This window comes from Anopheles bellator, chromosome 1, assembly GCF_943735745.2.
Source record: "Anopheles bellator chromosome 1, idAnoBellAS_SP24_06.2, whole genome shotgun sequence".
Lineage (NCBI taxonomy): Eukaryota > Metazoa > Arthropoda > Insecta > Diptera > Culicidae > Anopheles > Anopheles bellator.
The window spans coordinates 38,562,250-38,584,639 of NC_071285.1; the positions used below are offsets into that span (position 1 = coordinate 38,562,250).

The window sequence follows — 22,390 nt, forward strand, 5'->3', positions numbered from 1 at the left end:
TTTGTTTCTCGCAGGTATGAGGGCTTTTCGTTCCTGTCGGGAATTCTGTGGCCACAATCCGGACCAGCGGCACATTCCCGGGTTTCTGCTCTGGCACGCGTTTATCCGAGCCCATTGGGCCGTGTTTCGAGTAACAATTCCCCGGCTTTGGGTTGACAGCGCAGCGCATGTGTAGGTGCCGAGGCTTACGTGGAATTCCAAACCGGGCGCTGCACCATTGCCGGTGACGGGCGCGCGACCCCCTTGGAGCCATATCTAATTCATTCATATACGCAGACACTGTCATCGCTTTCCTCCGTTCGCTCGGGTATTCTCTCTCCCTCTCTCTGTCTCTCATTGTCTCTCTCGGTTATCGATTGATTCCGGTTCGGTTGCTCGGCGCTTTTCGGTGAGCGGGCGTACCGGCGAAAAGTGTTAAATTTGCGGTGTTCCCAAAACCGATCTCGTTTCGTGAGTTTCCGGTGCATTAACGGGCGAGCAAACTTTCGAACTTCAATTGCTGCGAGATTGTGCTGAGCTCCGTGCATCTGTGGTTGAGCCGTGCAAGAGATAAGGAAAATCGTGCGGTTATCTTCGATGCCGGGTCGGGTCGACTATTATTTCTCTTCTCTTTCTTCGCTTTCATTCACACACGGAACTTTTCCTATCTCTTCGGGCTCACAATGGTTGTCTCCGCAACCGAGGGAAGTTTTTTTTGCTGCCCGGCCGGCCTTTCGTCTAGTGTGCTTTGACGGCGCCCGGTGCGTTTGTGTGAGTGTATGTGTGCATCGGTTCATTTTCTTCCGCAACAAATGGAAACCCAGTAGCCGGCGACAATAAAATGTGGATTTGCTCAGCAGCTCGCGGGTGTGTGCGTGTTGCAAGTAAACTATTGTTGCCCTGTGTGGTTGTGTGCATGAATTGTGACCGCGTTAAACAAATGCATCAATTGTGTTTTTTGTTCCTGATTTCTCATCCTGCGTGTAGCATCCCCTCGTAAGGTGTACCGTCAAAGTTAGCGTATTCCGGTGAAGAAAGCTTAAAGAGGCCGCCGCGGACACAGTGCAGTAGTTGGCGGCCGATAAGTGGAGTGACACACCAGTGAGTGGCCGACAGGGGGAGCCTGTGAATCACCGCGTCTTCCCACCCCCCGCTGCTGGTCACCGTTCGCGTGTGAGACGGGGCCGACGTCAAAATGGCGCACCAAATGTTGCCACCGTCGGTGAACTGCTCGCTGGACGATATCGATCTGAACGCGCTGAAGGTAAGTGTGTATGTGTGCGTTCAGTTGGTGACAGGTGGATGGGTGTGTCAACGGGATTGGGGGTTTAACGGTTGTTTTGATCCTCCCAACGTCACAGCTTCCGGTGGTCATCCCGTGGAACTGGGGATTTAACTGGGTGGGGTTGGTTCTTTTCCCGATGCTCGCTGCTGTTGGCGACAGGAGTTTGACAGTCGATGCTACCGCATCCGCATGCTACTTTGATCGCCCGAGATGCCCAAGAATTACAGCCGCATTCTTGAGACGTCCGGCAATCCTGCCGTGTCGATGGTTTGCCGGGAACGCGATGATGAATGCTGCCCACTGTTGTTCCCACAAAGCGCGACACTTTCGTTCAGTGCTTCCGGTTCCGGTTGACTTCCCTACCGGAACCCTCTGCCAGTGGAACCGGTTACCATTTAATGACCTTGAACTCGCTGTAGCTGGCGACCGATGATGGAACACTGATTTGCTCCTGCGTAGCGTGCGGAGAATTTAAATGTTTTTCGAACCGTCCCCGCTTTTTGCGTGTGGCCATCTTTAAGCGACGATCGGCACTGAAAAGAGAGGAACCATTTTGGAGGAAGCCTAAGAATTGGTGATCTCGTGATCGTGATGTTGTAAGACTCAAATTTTTTGATCCTATGGTCCAGGAAAGACGTCTTCCTCCGTCCTGGAAAATGATCGAGTTTATCATTTAAAAAAAAATAACATGGCCGCTGTGCATTCCACGGGAGCCAGGAAGCAAAAGGATAACGCCAGTGATAAATCTTCGTTTTGTTTACCTTCGTTGGCGGAACACGACGAGGATCAACCAAATAAACGGAAGCAGAGTTGCTCGTCAAAATTCCCCAAAACGGCCACACAAAAAAGGAAACCAAAACAAAGCCCAAGCGAACGCCTATCTCTCTCGCAAACGGTTTGCGCAGCACGCAGCACCAACAGCTGGATGTTGATGGTGGCACTGTCCGTGAGCACGCGCTTCTTTCCATATGGGTGTATGTGCCTGGGTACGTGCTCGGGCTAACGAGGGAAAGATGGATTTATGGCGAGGCCCTCGAGTTTATTTATGCTACCGATGCGGCCGATAATTTATCCCGTGCACCAACCATTCACTGGCCATAATTTCGCTTAACCAAGGGAGCTCTCAAGGGCCACGAGGAAAAACATTTTCCATTTCGAGGTGGACAGCAAACGGTGCGTTCATCGGAAGCGCTATATTTCAGGTTGATTTTTCATCCGATAAAGCCAAGATCCCATTTGAAGCCACCGAAAAGCGCTTTTTGGTGCACTTTTAAAAGGAGTTCTGATTTTGCCACAACTCGCCCACGGCGATTGACCGATAGAGACACCTCGACAATTATTCATGTTTTCCAACATGGAAAGTGGAAAAATTTCCCACTTTTTTTTGGCGGTGCGTTCAGCATCGGCCAAATAAATCAAACAAGGCTGCAAGAAGACAGTGCTGCGTGGCCGCGACTTCGGGCTGTTGTTTTCCATCATTAGCCGAGGGGCCTTCGTGGGGCGCGCGACGAGCCTCCATGCCCGTGCCACCGCACCTTCCCGGGGGGAGGGAGCGCGTAGAAAGCGGAAAGCCTTTCCAGCAAACCACCGGAAATGAGATCACGAGCCATCCATTTCTCCTACGAGCCATCCATCTTGCAAACGCTGCGCTGCGCTTGCCCTCCCTGGTTTGCCCTGGTTTCGGGGTCCGGGCGTGTTTTGAATCCACTAATTATTATGAAACTATTCGCTCCGAAATGGATGGCGCTTCGGGGTTCGGGAAGGGAAAACGGTTTGCCGCCCGGCGATAGGCAGCATAGTTTTCCCAAGCCCCGCATTGCTTACGTGTCGGGGTGCTGCCCTCGGCCGGAGATAAGAAAACATTCTCCGAAAACTTTCCCAGCACGCCGGGCGGTGGGGTGCGCGCGCGCCGCGGCGGACAATTTGATTCCCAAGACAAACTTTTCCCAGCATTGGTTTTAGTAGTTTTGTCCCGCCACGCCGTGGAAAAATGTGGTAATGTTTTGAGAAAAACCCCACCATCAACATCGTGGGCTTTGGGCTGGGGATGGAAAAGAGTAGCCAAAAGGTGCTGATGGTTTCTGGTCCAGCACTTCAAAGCGAGCAAAACTTTAGCATTGAAAAATGGCCATTATCATCCGCAAAAGACAATCTTGTGTTGATTTTTAACAGCATTCGTAAGCATTTCTTTCAAGCCAGTGTCGTAACAGTGTGCCGTTTGCAATTAAACTGGAGGATAGTTTTACAAATTAAGCGGCCAGCGTGGCGTTTTAATGAATCTTTAATCTGTCAACGTGCGCCGGCACGGTGTGAACTCAAAGAGAGCACCTCATGATGTTTACCATCGTTTAAAATGTTTTAAAACCCATGCGGGGCGCGCCGAAACCCCAGTTTGAGGAGTCTTTATGGCCTCTTTCAAAAGGTTAATTTACAGATTTTCCCTTTTGAAATTTCGTAATCGTCTTTGAGATACTGTTTAGGTTATTTTTTTTTGAATGCTTCCAAAGTGCCTTGCCTTGCAAATATCGCCATCTCATGGGCGCCGCTCTAATTGATCGAATTCACGCTGTTTAATGGCTTTTACCGCGAACGAAACACACTCTGACAATCTTGACTTGAGAGAGCGCCCGCGTCTGGTTGACGAACGATTGTTTTATTTTGTTAATTAACGCCAACCGCGACCATTGATTGGGCCAATGAAGTGGCGCAGTGTTTCGATTGACCTCTCAGGTGGCTTTCAGTTTCGCGCTGCTGATGGACCTCGGACTCTCGGTGGCCAACGAGAGAGGTTCAAGACGGTTACGAAGATATTCTTCCCGACAATATCGTACTTTTCTACCGCCAAGAACAAGGCACCACCGAGCGGAGTGAGAGCCGCCATTCGCTATGGCCGGGCCCCCCGCGGTCTGGTGGAGTGTGAAGTGACTAATTTTAACGCTGACACCAACGCTGTGACATAAACACAACAGCCGCCCGCCGGCGTTGGGGCCCGGGACACCCCGGGAAGCAGATGTTGCCTCGTGTGTGTCGCAATTTTTCCGCTTCCCGTGTGACTCGTTCCCCCGTTGGCACGAGTCAAACGGCCAGAGATCGAAAGAGAGAGAGAGAGAAGAACCTGGAGACAGATCATCCGTTCTTACAAGAAAACGGGTTGTCGTTGAAAAATGAGCATTACTTTTTAATTCTTTGGCTCTTCGGCTCAGCTTTACCGTTTTTAAGTACGGCATTTTCCACGGCAATACCTGTGCCCGCGGATGTGTCACGGACAGGTTCAATAAAAATGAGTGAAAGTCTGATTTATCAACGCTCTCGCCTGTCGGTGGCGAAACTTTGTCGAAGATGACAAAGCCCGCCGTCATATCCCGATTCGCCAAACAGACAGGCGTATTGAACTGTGACACAGCGTGTGATAATAGATGCTAGCTTCATTGCATCGGTTCGCGGGCGGAAGGAAGGAATCGCCAAGACACGTAACACGATCGCATAACACGGCACTCAGATGATCAGTGAGCGGAAAGGATGCTAAATCAGGTGTTGGCCGATTTTTTAGTGCCCGTAGCACTTTCGAACCGGAACGAATTAGAGATTGTCAAACACACAGTGTTACGTCACGCGTGTTGATGAGAAGATCTTGCGAGAAAACCCAAAACGAACCCAGTATAAATCAAACATATTTCCCACCAACCGTGGGCTTCTCGTGCGACGTAAAAGCATCTTTTTCGTGAAGTGCGTTGTGGCTAGAATGATTCACTAGATGACCCAAGCACACGGCCGAGAGTGAGTGATATCATCAACCGGAGGGGCGAAAGAATCACTTCTTATCGAGCTCAGTCAATATTTACTTGCGCGACATTTACTTGGTACCCGTGTTCCGCGCACGATGTGTCGGCGATTTAATGCGCCTTTATTGTCGTCGACGCGGCTCAACCCGGAAAGCGCGTCACTTATCAATCGAGGACGTGGATGGCTACGAGCGTTTTGTGTTGCCTGACTTGTCTGCCTCCTATACTGCGTTTTTACTACGCGCGTGCCACGGTCAGATCGAGCTTCTTATAGGAGTGACATTTTCGTTCGGCTTGTGTTTTTTCTTCCACCAACGCCATCCGAACTTAGAGCGCCGAGGAGGAAGATGATTGCCTTGTCCGCGTGCGCGCGCGCGCGTGGCCATGATTTGCTGGGTCCGGTGTTCCGATGTTGAGCGCATTTTTTTCGCTCGGACGTTTGATCTCATTCCTCACAGCCTCACAACCGCCTGAAGGTTACTCTCGACCCTGGAACGGCTCGTTCACTTTCCCAAAAATGGATGCAATAGAGGCTGGTTGGACGAGTCGTTGCACCGATCGACGAGGATTTCCTTGCTTTGCTTCTCCATGTGGGTCGTCTAACGAGCACTGCATTGCCGGCAAATATTGTTTCTGAAAGATTTCCTTTGGTCTCTTGTAATTTATAGCGAAAGCGCAGTAGCGAAATGTGCATGAGTTTCTTTCATAATTTTTTGTTATCGCCCATATCGCACATGGCTCAATCTGGCGAACAAACGAGACCAAGGTGTGTTAATGTCGCGTGTTTATTCGAATGTTTGGAGTCAGATTGGAATATTCCTGCGTTCCAAAATGTCCATTAAAAATACAATGCACGGAACCCTTAGTTTGAAGAAGGGTTTTGTTCCTGTTCCTCGTTTATCAACATTCAGCCGTTTTTTCACAGCCTTCCCCCCAAGGGGAGCGTGTTTTCACCCGCTTTCCGCTAGTCCCACTCGTCCGGCGGATAGCGGATAAAGTTTATTAAAAAAAACTAAATCAACAACAAACATTTGGCCGGCGAACCTCACTGCAGAGGAGCACAGCAGCGGTCGTGGTACGCGGTACCGACCTACTCGCTGTCGATTGTTTCTCGGGCCACCACACGAGAGAGAGCGGGTTGATAACGGAACGAAGAACCCTTCAAGGGGCTGCGCGACACAGCACGACGAAGACGACGCACTGATAAGACGCACGCCGTTAGTCTCGGGTGCAGGAGAATGCATGATTTGTGGGGTGTGCTGCCTCCCTGGCCAAACGTGAGCAAGCTTAAAAACGGTCAGCCGGCACGTCGGCCAGCAACAGTAGACGATAAATCCCCTATTTTTTTTCCTTGGCCAACAGCGAGACCAGCCATGCTCGGTCATGTTCAGCGTGTTCGGCCAAACTTAGCTGAGTGGAGCATTCAAGTGATCCCGAATGTCTGCGTTAATTGCGTAATAGATGCCAGAGGCAGCGCGCTAAATTGCGTCGTCTCGCGCAATGATGAATACCGGAATGCAACAACAAGCTCGTATTCTCGACCGTCAAACTCCGTGAATCATCCGGTGGCGGAATGTCTCTGAATGCCCTCGGAATATGTGCGTCACGGGCGTGCGGACGAATGTCAGTCCTCTCTAACTCTCTTGGGAGGATTTTCGGTTTTCGTTGTTTTCTTGAAAAATCTCGCTCTTCTTCAGTTTAGTCATCGGCGCCGATGCTCGTTTGAGATGCGTCAGGTAGTAGCAACACCCGAACGCGGGTGCGTTCATCGATACATATGTTGGCTGGCTATGCACAAAACAAACACCGCTCACACTCGACTCGGCTCGGCTCGACGGAACCGATAATTAGTCTACTTTCTAGCCCGCGACAGCCCCAGCTCCTGGCTGGCTGTGGAGATTGTGATGATTGACGTTCTAATTGAATCGGGTAACACCGAAAGAGGCGCCGCCAAACTATAGGGAGAAAATCGGCCGAAAAGGGGGGCATTATTAGGAGCAGCGTGTGTCGATTATGATTATGATGTCACTATGTCAAAAAAAACGTTAACGACGAGACCACCCTTTCAACAGCCGCTTCCGTGAGGGAATCAAGATTTCCATTTTTCCTGGGCAAAGCAAGAGGGGCCACTCGATTATATGCGGGCCAATAGACAATTTCTTGATCGATATTGATTGGTTGATTTATTAATTTATTACCGTAATTGTTAGTTAGCTCTCTCGATCAATCCGTCCAGACTTTCGATCTGTGTTGCATATTTATCCTGTCGTCTCATTGTCGTCTGGTAATTTTGTTGTCCACTTTCTTTCGTCATCATCTTGATAACTTACATTTGGCTATGTTTTCCACAGTTAGGGATAGAGTTTGCTCACTTTAACTTTTGTTTGCTAACTTTGCTTGACTTTGAAAAACAATATTTGTCTGCGGTTTGCGTCCTATTTTTGAAGGATGCTACCGAGTATTAGTATTGTTTTTAATCCTTGTGTTTGATTCTTATAAAACAGGCCAATCTTTCAATCGTTGAACGATTTAACGTCATATAAATCGAATATTTAAACAAATATCGTCATCAACCACGTGTATTTCAAATAGATAATTTATGATTAGACGACGATGTTCGTTCATTCGTTTAAAAATGTTGATTCTAATTAACGTTTGATTATTTTTCCCAAAACCCACTCTAGGCGGAACGGTAAGGTTATTTATGTATCAAATAGTAAAGGAAAATAATAAATAATTCAATCGAAGGCTGAAAATGAAAAGACGTAGCCAGAATAACTTGCACACTAAGCACATTGTGAAGGTGGGGCTAAACCCCATCATCCTTAACCTTAATTTGGAACCCCGGATCACTTCGCAACTTGACAGCACCACACCCTCCGCCTGGTGGGAGTGCTGGACTCTGGACCATCAGCTTTTATTTTCCGCCACCGTCACGACCTTGCCCCGACCCCGTTGGTCCGCAGCGCCAAGTGAAGTGGTTCTGACTGATGGGCGCGCCGGCAATGACCGATCCCCGGTTTTGTTTTTTCGCCCAACAATTTCCGTTTTCCGGTGGCGAACCTAAAGAATGGCGAGAGCTCTTGGCCCACTTGTGACCCGAGACACAGCGGAGAGCCGCACGTGTTCCGCACCGTCAGATCGGCGTGTGGGCGATCGAACGCATTTTTCGGACAATACTCCAACCCAATGTCACTGTGGCTACGGTTGTGATGGTCAGCGTGTCAGGTTTTTGCCCCTGGCTGTGGGTAGGTTGGACCTGCAGTACCAGCGAGAAATATGTTGGACTCTCCAAAAGGAACCGAGTGACCTTTTTTTTAAGATCTGCCATGTGGAACTCTCTGGTCTCTGATTTCCGGTGATCGATCGTGGTGCGGGGCCTTCACCTGCTGTGCTGTGCGTGGTGAAGACACCATCGTGTCCATTGGCAATTTTGGACGTGCGAAGTCCAGAGGGTGGTTGAAGGACTGAAGTCCTTATTCAATTACGATCGAACCTTGGTGGTGGCAGCATTGTAGTAATGCCATGGTTTAAAGTTTTTATGGGTACTGAATGATGCTATTTTTGTCCGATTCCTCGCTATGGGGGCGATGAAGTTTATCCGAATTTATGCAATGTGTGCCCCGCGACACCCACACCCAATCGGGGCTTGTTTACGAGTGCAGTTTTGGGTGAAGGCCGGCCGCGATGTAACGATTGTGTTGCGCTTTGCGCTGGATGCAGTCGTACGCGCCTACGCGGCATCGTTGGCATCGTTTCTTCTCCGATGGAATTTTCGAACATCAATTCAAACACCCGCGAGCTCCCCGAGAGCCCCGCTATTCGATGGCGCGTAACGTTATCTTCAATTCACACCCAAAATTGCATTACCGTTCGTTCGAGGTGCGTTCCTCTCGTTCTGAGCTCTTCGCGCCGGGTTGTGGATCGGTTGGAAAATTGAGTTTTCCCTGCGCTTCGGGCGGCCCGCCGTGGCCGAAATGTTTCCAGTGTATCGACTTTTCAATCAACGACGAGCGCACCACGAGGCTCCGTAAATAGAATCTTAAACTAGGTTACTGCAACCGAAGGGGACCGCTCCGGTGTGGCCGGCAAGTAAACAAATTTTACATCCCACCACAAAACCACATCCGGCCCCCGCCGATGCAACTGCGCGCGATGCGTAATGGCGGCAAGGACCCTTTACGCGGGTTAGTTCCTCCTTCAGGGGCCAGGTTAATGGATCTCTCCGTTCCGTTGGCGTACGGGAAGGAAATTATGGTTGGTAATTGGGCAATCTGGTTCGGGTTCGGTGACGCAAACACTTTGCAACCACATTGCAAACTCTCGCGTCTAATAATCTTCTTCGCTAATCGGTTTCTTGTCATCCTTTTTCTCTTCCCACGCAGGACCCGGCTGGCATCTTCGAGCTGATCGAAGTCGTCGGAAATGGAACGTACGGACAGGTGTACAAGGTATGTATCCGTTTTTGCTTGAAAAACCCAGTGAAAATGTTTGTCCCATTAGCTTCGTTAGACCTTTTCACATTGCATTTGCCGTGTGCATTGCCAATGCTAGTGGTCTTTAGGCACGGTTACATTTTTTTCAATATCGGCGGCTGGAGTCAGAGTGTTTCAGTCAAGTGTCCAGGCACGTGCCACAACCCCGGGCACCCGAGATTATACCGACGCTAAATATAAACGTTCCGCCGCGGCGTGAGTGCGGCTTTGACAAAACTGCTGCCGCCTTCTTTCACCAGCCCGAGTAAATATGTCATTCCATCCGCGGCTCTTCTTTCGTTTCTTGGAACTAGAACGGGGTATGTTCTCCCTGCAACGGACACTGCGTCTCAGTGTGGAGCCTTCGAGAGTGTATTCGTTGTCCAAATGATGCGGAGTGCGTCGATGATGAGGTCTTCAAATGAGAAAGCAATTCGATACTGCCGACGACGCGGGCTGTGGCGCATTCATTTTAATGGGCACATGCTGGTTCAAAATTGTCTATCATTCACCCATCGTCGTCCATGTTTAGATCAGACTTACGATCTTATACCTCGTCACAGCTGCCAAGGCTGGACTCGGATTTAAAAAGGGGCCCATATAAAATAGGGATCCATTTATTCATATAAAACCACATAATAAAAGGGATGACCACAGGGAAACGTCCAACTGAAGCGGATTGAAGTTAGATTTAGGGTTTCATCATTCGTTTTTAAATGGTTGAATTTTGACGAACATTACACAACGTTGCCTTCTTATCTTGTATCTCGTCCTCGACTTTGTACGACGTATTTCCGACAGTTTTGAAGCATAAAACATTGTTCAAAGGAGAGACAAGTAAGGAACATTTTTATCTTTTTTCTCGACATCTCGAATGTTTCACTCTGTTCGCTTTGAACGTTCAATTTAAAGCGATGCTGTCGGGGACCGTCAACTGTGAAACGATCGAGGAACTGTGTGAGAATGCAACTTGCAGTCAAGCTGTATGATTTCTCAATGTCAAACGAATTTTCAATACATTTTTTGTGTAGATTTTTTTTTGCATACTCGCGATCGCGACTCCATTTGAAAAATCATGCGCAACTGTCAAGAGAACACAGTTTTTGTGATGTTACATAACTAATGAGGTTTTGTTGAAAGTCAATTTACTGTGGCCCTCAGTTGTGCATTTCCTGACTCACATAGACTTGGCCATTATTTCCCGCTGCTACTGATTCGGTGGCAATGAACCAAATGAACCGATCACCACAAGACAGTTCCAGCTGAAAGCCTGTTGATCATCGGTCTCTGTGACTCATCGTCATCAGCATCCATCACGTCTCTCCGGCCCATCATCGTTTGTTTACGAGTTTCGTAGCAGCATCGGTCCGTGTTCTCCCGTTCGCCGCTTTTTGATGGGCCCCGGAGCAAAGTGTTATGTTGATGTTTGTGAACGGAAACAGTAAACAGGAGCTGGAGAGGTTTCATTAGACATTAAACTACAAAAACTGCGTCTGTATTTATAAACTGAATTGGAAACATTTGCCCCGTCCGGGATTGGAGATACAATATTGTTTTGTGCACAAATCACAGTAACAATTACCCTACCGTGCGCTCTTCGGTCACAGATGGGGGTCACTTACCACTAAAAAGGATTAAATTCTTCAGTCTTTTGTGGTAGGATTACCATTAGCCTGTTGCTGCGCGCGGGGTTCCGTTTATTCTGAATGTATAATCGCGGATGCAAATGAGAATCGTTTCTCTCTCTGTCTCTCTCTCTCTCTCTCTCGAGAAAGAGAGAGAACGGCTCTCGTCATCATCGGCGGAACGTCAGGTTTTTATGCTGGGTGCTGTTATTTTCGTCACAACAAAACCTACGGCGACGCTGCTCCAGGCCGCGAACGAGGCACAAGAAGGTGTGTTTTTATGCGCCGCTGGTTAGTGAGCAGCATAAGCGCGGCCGGCGCGTGCTGCGTTCTCACGCGCCGGCCAATGAACTCTCAGCATCGGCCTTAGGACCCCCACAGCCCCCGGGAGGGCGGCCTCCAATGGAGTAGTCTCTCACCCTCACCGGTGATCAGCCCGGTGCGTGGCGCATGGCTGCTAGAGCGCGCCGTTCGATTTTCGACGGTTTGCCCGGAGGATCTTCGAGAGGTTAGCGGCGAAGACCAGGAATGAGAGCGCACGCGAAACCAATGTCCGTTCCGCCGTAACCTTCTTTCGCCACCAGGGTTCTTGATCGGCTTCTCTTTTCGTGGAATTGGCCTTGGATGTGTCCGGAGCAACTAGTCATCTATTTTAATGCACCAATCGCCGTGAAACCGTGTAATTAACAGCCCGTGGAACCATAATGGGGTTCGTTTTGGAGACTAGCAGGCCTTTTTGCGTCCAGGACTTCCTCGGCCACGGCGAAATGTGTTTCTGTTTGAAAGCAATACTCTAAATTTAGTATCCTGCGATGACTCCGAGGCAGCCGGATCGGATAATTCTCGATGCGTGGCAGGTGCTATCAACCTTTTCCCGTGTTAGGTCGCTGGACTCGCCGGATGGGGTCCACCGGATGAGTCCAGCGATAAATCCGCATTCCTGCGCTGCTGTGCTAGTGAGCAAATCTTAATTGAACTTCTGGCGACTCGCAAAAGGCGGTTTCAGCACAGAGTTCCTGCAACCAGCTTACTGGCACTCCTCGAAGGCGGACACACATACACAAACGGCAAACTGGCTCCCGGTTGGAACAGGTCCGGCTCGGCGACGGCGACGCTCCCGTTCCAGAAGAACCGGGGATGTCCGCCGCGGCGCACTATGCGGCGGAGAGAAGCAAAAGAAGACTTGCCCCCAAGAACCCGTCTAGACCGGTTTACGGGCGCGCAGAGTCATAGTAATTGCATCGTGGTCGGGTCGTGGCCGGGGCGAGCTCTGGTTGCTGTGTGTTGCTGGAAGTCACAGCCCGCAGTGGTTGGCAGTAGCCGTCGTCCCGCGCACAGCCGTAGGGAAATGAGAAATGTGTTCTGTAGCCCAGAAGCTCTCTAGTCCGGTCTTGTCTGTCTATAGCCTATCGCCCGCTGCCAACGGGGCACAAACCGTGGGTCGCCAAAGTTCAAGACACTGGGCTCTCTCCGCAGTCAATAGATAGACGTGCAATTCTGGCCTCCACCAAAAGCACTGCCCTCTGTCGATGGCTGACCAAAGAGGACCAAAACTTGCGGAAGAAGCGATCGGAAGGGAATGAATATTTCATTCGCAACAGCGATTTTGCTCACTTTTGTGCTCAGTTTACTGGCAAAACGAACCTTAAACCTTCAATCAAAAAGTTAGCAACGAAGAAAGCATTCAAATCGTTTATTGATCGGTTGTCCCTGGTGTGTATCATCGGGTCGCTCCGTCTCGATCCGTCTGGAGGTCGTTTCCGAGGTTGCTTAAAAACTGCCTTCGCCTTCCCCGAACGGTGACTCCATTATCTTTTGTACCCCGCGGGGTAACCTTGGGCGTGCTCGTCTGGATGTCTGTCTCGGAATTGACGGGAAGCTCGCTCGTTGGATTCAATGGATCAGCGACGTTGTAACCGTGATCCAGATTTACCCCCCTTTTTCGCTGACGTCTTCCACGGCTGACTAACGCCTGACGGGGGGTGTTCTATGCTGTGTGGCTCCGACCAACAGAGGGGAGCGCAGGTTCTCGCTGGCGGCATGTCTTTAAACCCCTGTTGGGCTTAAATCAATATTTTGGCTACCACCTCGACCCACTTCAGCCCACAGTATCTGCTGTGACGTGAACTATTAATTACCTTTTGGCGGGCAAACGGGCATAAAAAAGGATACTTTCGTCAAGTATCGCTAAGAAAAACGGCAAACAGCGATTGGGAATTCCGGCAACGTTCCGCGCGTGTCCGTGTTGAGAGACGAGACAAAATTAGAAATGTTGTTTTTTCTACTCACCCTTGCGTTGCATCGCAGTGCAACGTGCATATTGCTTCGTGTTGTTTTTATTACGATCGATGACCTCACGCGGGTCGCCGCCGCCGCCATCATCGTCGTCGTCGTGTTGCTCCAGCACACTTTTTGGCGCTGGAGAAGACGCCGCGTTCCCGTCGCTCAGCCTTCCCGCACGAGCCGCATATGCGCATGCATCATCGAGGTGGGATGTCGTTCTGGGACAGCCGCGGCCTCTGCCTGCCGTACATGATTTACATGCCATGGCGGTGAGCACGGCGATGTGCATCGAGAGGAGTGTCATCCAAGACAAACAAGACTCACTGTGCCCCGGAGGAGTGAAGTGTAAACCTGACCGGAGAGTGAAAGAGCGACAGAAGAGGCAGAAAGAAGAGGGACGGGACGGGACGGACACTTCATCGGTGCATAACGCCGCTGCGTTTCCGACGTGTGCACGGAATGCATTTTTGCTTGCGCATCGCCGCCCGAGCGCGTGCCGGAACAGAAGAGAGGATGGCCGAACAGACCTGGCAACTGATTTGGGGTGCATCGGGCGGGGGTTTCTGTCGGGCAAAGGCAGGCAGGCAGACAGGCAGTGTCTTCTTTCTTGTCACCCAGCGCGCCATTTATCTCGCGGCGACAATCGTGACTATCTCTTGAGTGGAGCTGCGGTTTGGCTGTGCCCAGCCTCACGGACGGCAAGAGATCCTTATTTGTTGGTTGCATTTTGAAATTATTTCGTTTTTCTTTTTTGTGAGTTTTAGTTAGATACTGCAAGTGAAACGGTATTTGTTTTTAAATATTTATCAAAACGATTTGCTTGTTTCTGGTTATGCTTCAATTTTTTGTCAGCCTTTGATTATGATAACGACACGAAACGAGAACACGTGAAAGTAATGATTCTATCTAATATTCTATTGCTTTCTTAACTACCGGGCCTTGCAATGGCGGGGACTATCCCCCTGTGTCACGTCTTGGTCGAGAGAATCGAAACATGGTGGTCAAAAGGGGGGAATCAGCGAGGTTCACTTTGGGAGGTCAATTGAAGACACTTCGAGAACCTCCATCATCTGTCGTTTGAATATTTACTCTCGATTATGGCACGGTTTTTTATGCTTCATAATGATCATTGCCTTAGAAGTGATATGCTCGTCGAATCACTAGAAAATGAGTCAATCTTTTGCAGACGTTGTTAATCAATGAGCTGGTAATAGAAATGAAAACATCTTACGACCTCTGTTGAATCTTGCAACACACCAATCAAAATTGCACGGTGTGTACCACATGCAGCAGCCTCAATCCTGTAAGCCATGGACCACCATGGTCAGGAGGTCACCAGTAATGAATTTAATTTCTTCTCCACCGATTCGCTTGCACACTATGGCCGAGTGCGTTTTTTTGTTCGGCCACCATCTCTAGCTCTGGTGGCTGGGACAAAAAGTGGAGTGGAATCGGGGCCATGCTCGATCACCAAACACAGTTTGGCTGGCTCCATCATTATGCTCTAATGGTCCCTCGTAGCCGCGATATTGTTGATCCGGGTGTGCGTTTTTTGCCTCCGAATTACCAGGCCACACCTCAGGGGGGAGGACAACACGAGCCAGCCAGCCAGCCCCAAAAGAAGCCAAAATTGGTGTTGGCGGAAATGGAAAGATTGATTTCACTTCGGGGGAAAACTGAAAATTCGGGTGCAAATTGGGCCTCGCGGGAAGTGGCAATGTTCGGCAGTCGGAGTTGGACGGAGATTTTTCCACTTTCTTTCTGCATTAGAGAGGAAACTAAAATTCAATCGTTGTTCTACTACCACAAACCTAGCAAGTATTGATTCGATGAACTGATGCCAGTTTCCTGGAAAATACCAATCGTAAAAAAGCAGCCACCAGTTGACAAAGAAACCTTTTGAGAGAGGAAATTCTAAAGTAAAAATAATTCTTTTCAAGGAAGTGACCGATGGGCAACCCTTTTCTCGATGATGGTCGATGAGTCACCGGAATATTTGAGTGCGCATTTATTGCTGCACTCTTGTTGCAGTGCTGTGCAGCGTGTATGCACTCAAAGGAAATCCCATTCCGTGTAGTTAATCGTTGTTTCATTATTCAAATGAACAATGGACTTGTAGGATGAGGTTGAAAAATATTGAAACCACAGGCAAATTCCATGCAAGCGATGCCACTCGGGTATATGTGCGGCACCGGCCAGTCCGGCCACAGTTGAATATTGAATCAACTAAATGTGGCAAATGAATAATTGTTCCCATGTTTCGTTTCTTGCATAAGCCTTGGGGAGCTGGGCATACGCATTACGCCAGTAGAGAGCATTAACACGTGAATCATGGCAACAATCAATCGAACAGCCGCTACGTGTGTAGCTCGGAGTGAGGCACCTATGGCCTGCAGCGTGCATTACTTTATGTCGAATATTAATTTCTGTGCGCAAGCAACGCATGGTCTGGCCTGGCGCCAGCGCAACTTCATTTGCGCGGCGCGGCTAATAAATTAGCATGTTTTCCATTTGTGTGTTGCTCATACACTCATTCTCTTGCACCGATTCGGCGCTCCATCTCGTTCTCGCTCTCACATGGCACTGTCATTGACTTTTACTTTTCAATGTCAGTTAGAGTCAGCGGCACATAGTGGGAAGATTGAGATGGGCGTCGAAATAGACCAGAGGCGAGAAAGGCACACACACTGTCTTCGATGCATCTTTGTTTTGCGCATTTGTTGTGCCTCTTCGCCAACCAATTCGATTGTTTCGCTCTACGCACGGCAATTGGAAAATTTCACTTTCCCGCCATTTTTAATGTGTATTTTTCTTCAACTTCTGCGGTACATGTGCGCCCAGCGTTCGGTAATAAAACGGATCGCCGGAGTCGCCCCGTTTGGGAGAGAGAAGCCCCGTGTACCGACACAGGGCAAGTAGTTGGCGTTCGGATGGAACATTAGACTTTCATTAAAATAATAAACAAATGATTAGAGCATTCGCGCATTCACCGCGCCGCGAGTAGAGTCTCTTCCAAGTGGTCATTAAAATGCCCCCGGTGGGAGGATTGTGGTGGCGTTTTCTTGAACGTTGAAGAAATCAATTGTCTTTACTCTGGTGGTTGGTCAAAGGGCGACTTGGGAGAGGTTGTTCAACCTCTCCATCAAGCAGGTATAATTACTTAATGCGGCTTTTTGTTTACTTTAAAGCCACCGAGCGTGCCGAGCGGAGCGTGAGAGAGGAGTCACTTACAGGATGGTGGTAACTTTATTTCACTTGGAAAGTGGCAGGCAAAGACGAAGAAAGAGAGAGTTCTTTAACAAATAACACACATTAAGTAAATGGTAATTATTCAATTTAAAAAGAAAGGTAGTTTCGAAATTCTGGTTGGTGTAGAAATTGTTGAGAGGTGTCACTACGTGTATCCCGGAGCCGACATAAGCATAAATGCAACCGTTCGCCCTTCTTTCTTGCCACGGGGAAGTTGGATTGAAACGCATGGTTTAAAAATAGAAACACTAACATTAACCGGTTTCTTACACCCTTTTTTGCGCTCAACTTTTTTTGTCCTTTTTTGAGTTTATGATCCGTTCTGTTTCCGTTCCTTTTTGTATATTGCCTCTACTCGCGTCACTCCTGTCGATGTTATGGTTTCTTTTCACTCGACACTACGCCTTCACTCATTTCTCTGCTTTTTCTTTCGTTGGGGGACATTCCCATGCTCGGCGGCATGACGACGGCTCTTGGTAGGATGAATGAATGAATGAATGCATGAGCGCGAATGCGTGAACCACCCAGTGAAAGGATAGTTCGGTTGTGGTGGCCATTGGTAAGGTCTGCTTGAGGCGGTTCGAGCTGACCTCGTTTTGTCGGCATCATCTAGTGCAGTCCTGGTGTAGTGCACGCACAGCGGTTTCCGTGGTGTAGTGGTTATCACATCCGCCTAACACGCGGAAGGCCCCCGGTTCGATCCCGGGCGGAAACACGCCAACTTTTTTTGTTTTCATTCTTTACTTTTTACATCGCTTGAGACCAACAGGTGAGGCCTGAATGGCCGCAGATTGAAATGGAATATTTCTCCATTTTCTTCTCTAAGCCTAAGCCCATATGCCGATGCAAATCACCGTCTGTGGTGGTGGCGGAGGTGTCTTTGCGTGGGCCTTCTGCATCGCAACACCCACGGACCACGGAATGCCACATCAGGTTGAAGCGTAGGTTTGAGGCCGGGCCGACGCGCCATTCGGTGCGTCCTCATAATCCTTTGAACGTCTGGACGGACGCACGATTGCTGCGCCGAGGCCGCTCGCTGAAACAAACCCTTCAGGCTGTGGGAGACGAGATTTATTGTTCTTCCATCAGTGGTCTCAACCTTGCGGGAGACCCCGCTATGACCATACACGGTCCGCACAGTACGTCTCAGTGGCTCTCGTGAAACGAGATTGTGGTCCTAATCTCAAGAAACGTAAATTCTGTTCAATGCAACACCACAGCCTGTTTGGAGTTGAGGCTAAGGTGCAACGAATGCCTGTGGCCTCCGTTATTTCCCCATTTCATTCGCAATCCGCCACGCAATCGCATGAATTGGCCCTCTCACCTTTCTAGTCATCCATAACCAGATTCAGATTCCACTTCATCTCGCCAGGTCTCGGGCCGGGCTCGGGGCCGCGCAATGTGTGTGTGCTTGGTCTAAACGCGAAAATTGATATTGAAGTAAATTGAATTAAGGAGCTTACAACGGCGTGCGATGCCGTGCACTTCTCGGCCGCGCATAATTAAATGTTTCCTCTTTAAGCAGAATGGCAGTGGAGTGCGCTGTGTGCATATGGTAACTATGTATGCACTCCCGGGAGGGGCATTCGGGCGCCTTCACTGGGGCCTTCACTCCTGCATATTTTCAATGCCTGTGGCGATCAGCGCGATTGAAGAGGATGCACTGTTCGGTACTCGGGAGGAACTTGAGCTTGAGTCCGAACCTTTTGCTGTTTAGAAGCTATGCCTCAAATGATGAGTATTTGCCTGGAAATCTTTGGCACTGTATATTCCGTGATTGCAAAAAGAAAATGGACTTTCTAATAAAATAGGGGGCAAGCAAAAAGTGCTGCTAAGCGGCGCTGTACTCATTTTCAATGTCAGACGGCCTCTACGTCAGCTGTTTCGACAAGCTGTCGGCTCGAGAGCCCACCGGGACCACTGTTCCGAGGATTTAGTTGCGAGCTGTGTGCTGCCTCCTCATGGACACGTGGGTGTCCCGCTCGTAGGTTACTGGCTGGTGGCTCCGTCAGCTTCTCTGGTGTATATTTAACCCCATATGGCTCGTCGGCGGTGGTTGGCGACTCGATAATCGTAACTTCAGGTGGGCGAATAGAGGAACGGCAGCGGCGGACTAATGAGAGACATAAGCACAAGGGATTGACCGCCCTCCCGAAAATCGGGAACACAAGCTTTGTGATGTGATTAACGCGCCCCGCGTGTCCCTCGATGCCGCTAGGCTTTCGTACGCCACACCTACGCCCTAGGCGGGTGGGTGTTAATTTTCCTAACCACTCTAGTCCTTCGCTTGCGTAGGAGTGGTGAGCGTCCATTAATGGTGTGGTAATTATTGTTGCTGCCCACCACGCATCGAGCCCAGCGGAATCCCCCGTTGAGTTCCCATACCGCGGGGTCGAGATAAAAGTTAAAAATAATCGAAAACTGCGCCGTGCGTGTGCGTATCGTGTACCGATCTGTCAACTCATGTCCCTCATGCGCTTCTTCCCCATACTACAGGGTCGCCACACAAAGACTGGACAACTAGCTGCCATTAAGGTGATGGACGTCACCGAGGAGGAGGAAGAGGAGATCAAGCTCGAGATCAACGTGCTGAAGAAGTATTCCAACCATCGCAACATTGCCACATACTACGGTGCATTTATCAAGAAGACGCCCGCCGGCAAGGACGACCAGCTGTGGCTGGTGATGGAGTACTGTGGGGCCGGTTCCGTCACCGACCTGGTGAAGTCGACCAAAGGCCAGAGCCTGAAGGAGGAGTGGATCGCGTACATCTGCCGCGAAATCCTGCGCGGGCTGAGCTATCTGCATACGAACAAGGTGATACACCGCGACATCAAGGGCCAGAACGTGCTGTTGACGGACAATGCCGAGGTGAAGCTGGTCGATTTCGGTGTTTCGGCCCAGCTCGATAAAACGATTGGCCGGCGCAACACATTCATCGGTGAGTGGCGGTGTTGTGGACAGCAATTGAAAAGTTAACTCTGCTCTTCTCTCTCGGTTTTCCAGGCACACCGTACTGGATGGCCCCGGAAGTCATAGCGTGCGACGAAAATCGGGATGCCACGTACGACAATCGGTCCGATCTCTGGTCGCTAGGCATCACGGCACTCGAAATGGCCGAATCACAGCCGCCCTTGTGCGATCTGCATCCGATGCGTGCCCTCTTCCTAATTCCACGCAACCCTCCGCCGCGCATGAAGTCGAAGAAGTGGTCCAAAAAGTTCCACAGTTTCATCGACACGGTGCTAGGTGGGTCAAGGGACGGGACATAGAAAACAGTTCCTCCTTTCTTCTGCCAATTATTTAATCGATTTATCTGGCTGCTTTCGTTTTGTAGTGAAAGATTACCATCAACGGCCTTACACGGAGCAGTTACTGAAGCATCCTTTCATCAAAGAGCAACCGACCGAAAGACAAGTTAGAATACAACTGAAAGATCATATCGATAGGTAAGTGCAATCGGGAGCTGGTGACATGACTGGCCTGCGTTGCTTATCGGATCGTGATCCCTCACACAGGTGTAAGAAGCGCAAGCAGGAGAAGGAGCGCGATGACTATCGCTATTCCGGTTCGGAGAACGACGACGACGACGGCCAGACGGCAGGCGAACCGTCGTCGATCATTCAGGCACCGGGCAACGACACGCTGCGCCGTACGTTCCACCAGATCCAAGAGGGGCGCATGCAAAACGCCGAACAACAGCAGCCACCGAATCGCAACCAGAAACCACAGCCTGTAAGCTTCGTCCGTCAGTCCGCTAGGCGTTCCGCTAAACTGTACCGTCCACTTTTAGCGTGATGACAGAAGTAAAGTGCCGCCCGTGGAGGAACCGGGGCCACCGTCGAGACCGCAGCTTCCGCAGCGGCTGATAGTGGTACCAGATCCACCGAACAGCAACGCCAATCGACCTCTGCCCCCGACACCGCGGAGTGGTTCATCGTCCTCATCTCAACCGCAGCAGCAGCCATCGTCTCAGACGCCTCAGCAACCTGCACGCAATCAGCAAAATTTCTTTAAACCGGTGGTAAGTAGTGGCGCGCTCGGGCAGCGATTTGTGCCGCCAGGCCAGAAGGACTCGCTTCCGCCAGCTGCGCACCCGATTGTGACCAACCGACGAAACGACTTCTGCCCCCCCACCGAGAGAACGATCCTGCTACGATCGTGCTCTGTGAACGCATACGGAAAAAACGGACGAATCAAAGATAGAGGACGCTTTTCGGGAGGAATATTCTATCACTCTCTCGATTCGACTAATCTCTCACTGTTTCTGTCAATGTCTAGAGTTTAGTTTCATTGTTCTCTTAGCTGTGGTTGACTTTTTCTTTGTTCTACTTTGCGCTTACTTTCCCTCTTACTTGTGTGTGAATTTGATGTAACTTTACCTTACTTTAGCTGCTACTTGTGTCGTAGAGAACCGTATTCTTTTTTTTCTTGCTTTATGCCAAAGCGATGAGCCTGGTGTAAATTGAACCTCTTGCAATTATTTACATTACACTCCCACCGGCTGATAGTAAGGTTCCGCCGCAGAGTAAATTGCCAACTTAAACTGACATTATTATTATCTTCGTGTGAACCTGGTCAATGTTGGATTCACGATATAATTCTGTACAAATCGCACCTACAATTATCTACACTCTGACACACTGTAAATAACATGCACAGACAACATAAAACGTCAACAACTGTTGCTAACATTTATGGTTTAGACACTTTCCAACCAACGCGACCGAAAACAACGATAGCACACATGGGCCTCATTTCAGACGCTGCTTACCGTATAAACTGTATTTATTTAGTCCGTTAAATGTCGCTAAATATTGTTTGTTCGCTCGTTTACTTCTGCCACGTTCTGCCTCTTCCTGTTCCTCTTCTGGTGATCGTATTTATTTGCATCACCTGCTCCCCAAATCCCAAAACTGTAAATATGGCGTTGCAATGTCGTCGCTGGTTCGTTGGCTGTCGTACGCCTATGTTCCCTGCACGTTGCATTGCGTGAATCACAACACCACCTGCATCATCGCGCCTTTTGACCGCTGCTGGCTGATGTCGCCATCACGCTGCTCTCGCATACCAACCACGTGTGTTCGGATCGCCCCCAGCTGCCACCGAGAAGACCAGAGGTAAGCATTAACTAGTCCTTCGCCACCATCCGTGTTACCTTCTGCTTTCTTCTAGAGCTGCTTTCCTTCTTTGTTGCTCCCTTGCTCGTTAGCCACTGTCTTTCCGCGTTTCTCCTTCGGTCTGTGTTTTGTTGTATGTCCGTTCATTGCCGTATTACTGTGTTTATTACTAAAGCTTCCTGTTACTGTCTGGCTATCCTTACAAAAGACGCTTCTCTGTTCTGTTTGACAAGAACAGGATCTTCTCTTGCCAATCGTTGTTCTTCGACGCTTTAACTATTTCGATCTCGCAAGCTGCTAGCTGCTTCCGTAATCCACAAACATTCTCAAGATTCACCTTGACCACCAGACTTTGACATTGACGGACGAAATGTGTACTGCCAGAGAGAAAGTAACCTTAAAACAGAGTCCTATGGCATATTCCTAGCTTTTCTAATGATTGGTTAACTGTAATTTTTTGTCTAGAACCGTTTAGAAGAGGTAGTAATCGCTTTTGTTTTCATTTTGACTACCTCAACGAACAATTCATAAAATAACTTTTTTTATATACATTTTTCCTCGTTTGTGTTCCTACCTTTCTGTAACTTTATCT

The 22,390-nt window shown here is 49.4% G+C and overlaps 1 protein-coding gene and 1 non-coding gene across 2 annotated transcripts in view; both read left to right on the forward strand.

Moving 5' to 3' along the window:
* The first annotated feature begins 1,156 nt into the window (after positions 1-1,156).
* Positions 1,157-22,390, forward strand: part of LOC131205706 (serine/threonine-protein kinase mig-15) — a 32,870-nt gene continuing 11,636 nt past the window's right edge. The window contains exons 1-8 of the mRNA XM_058197920.1: positions 1,157-1,243; positions 9,432-9,497; positions 19,175-19,619; positions 19,685-19,927; positions 20,016-20,127; positions 20,197-20,413; positions 20,472-20,702; positions 21,778-21,798. Of these exons, the coding sequence (XP_058053903.1) occupies positions 1,175-1,243; positions 9,432-9,497; positions 19,175-19,619; positions 19,685-19,927; positions 20,016-20,127; positions 20,197-20,413; positions 20,472-20,702; positions 21,778-21,798 (1,404 nt within the window). The 5' untranslated portion in view covers positions 1,157-1,174. The remainder of the gene's footprint in view (positions 1,244-9,431; positions 9,498-19,174; positions 19,620-19,684; positions 19,928-20,015; positions 20,128-20,196; positions 20,414-20,471; positions 20,703-21,777; positions 21,799-22,390) is intronic.
* On the forward strand, positions 17,321-17,393 carry Trnav-aac (transfer RNA valine (anticodon AAC)). Its single transcript has one exon. It is a non-coding gene; the product is annotated as a tRNA-Val (tRNA).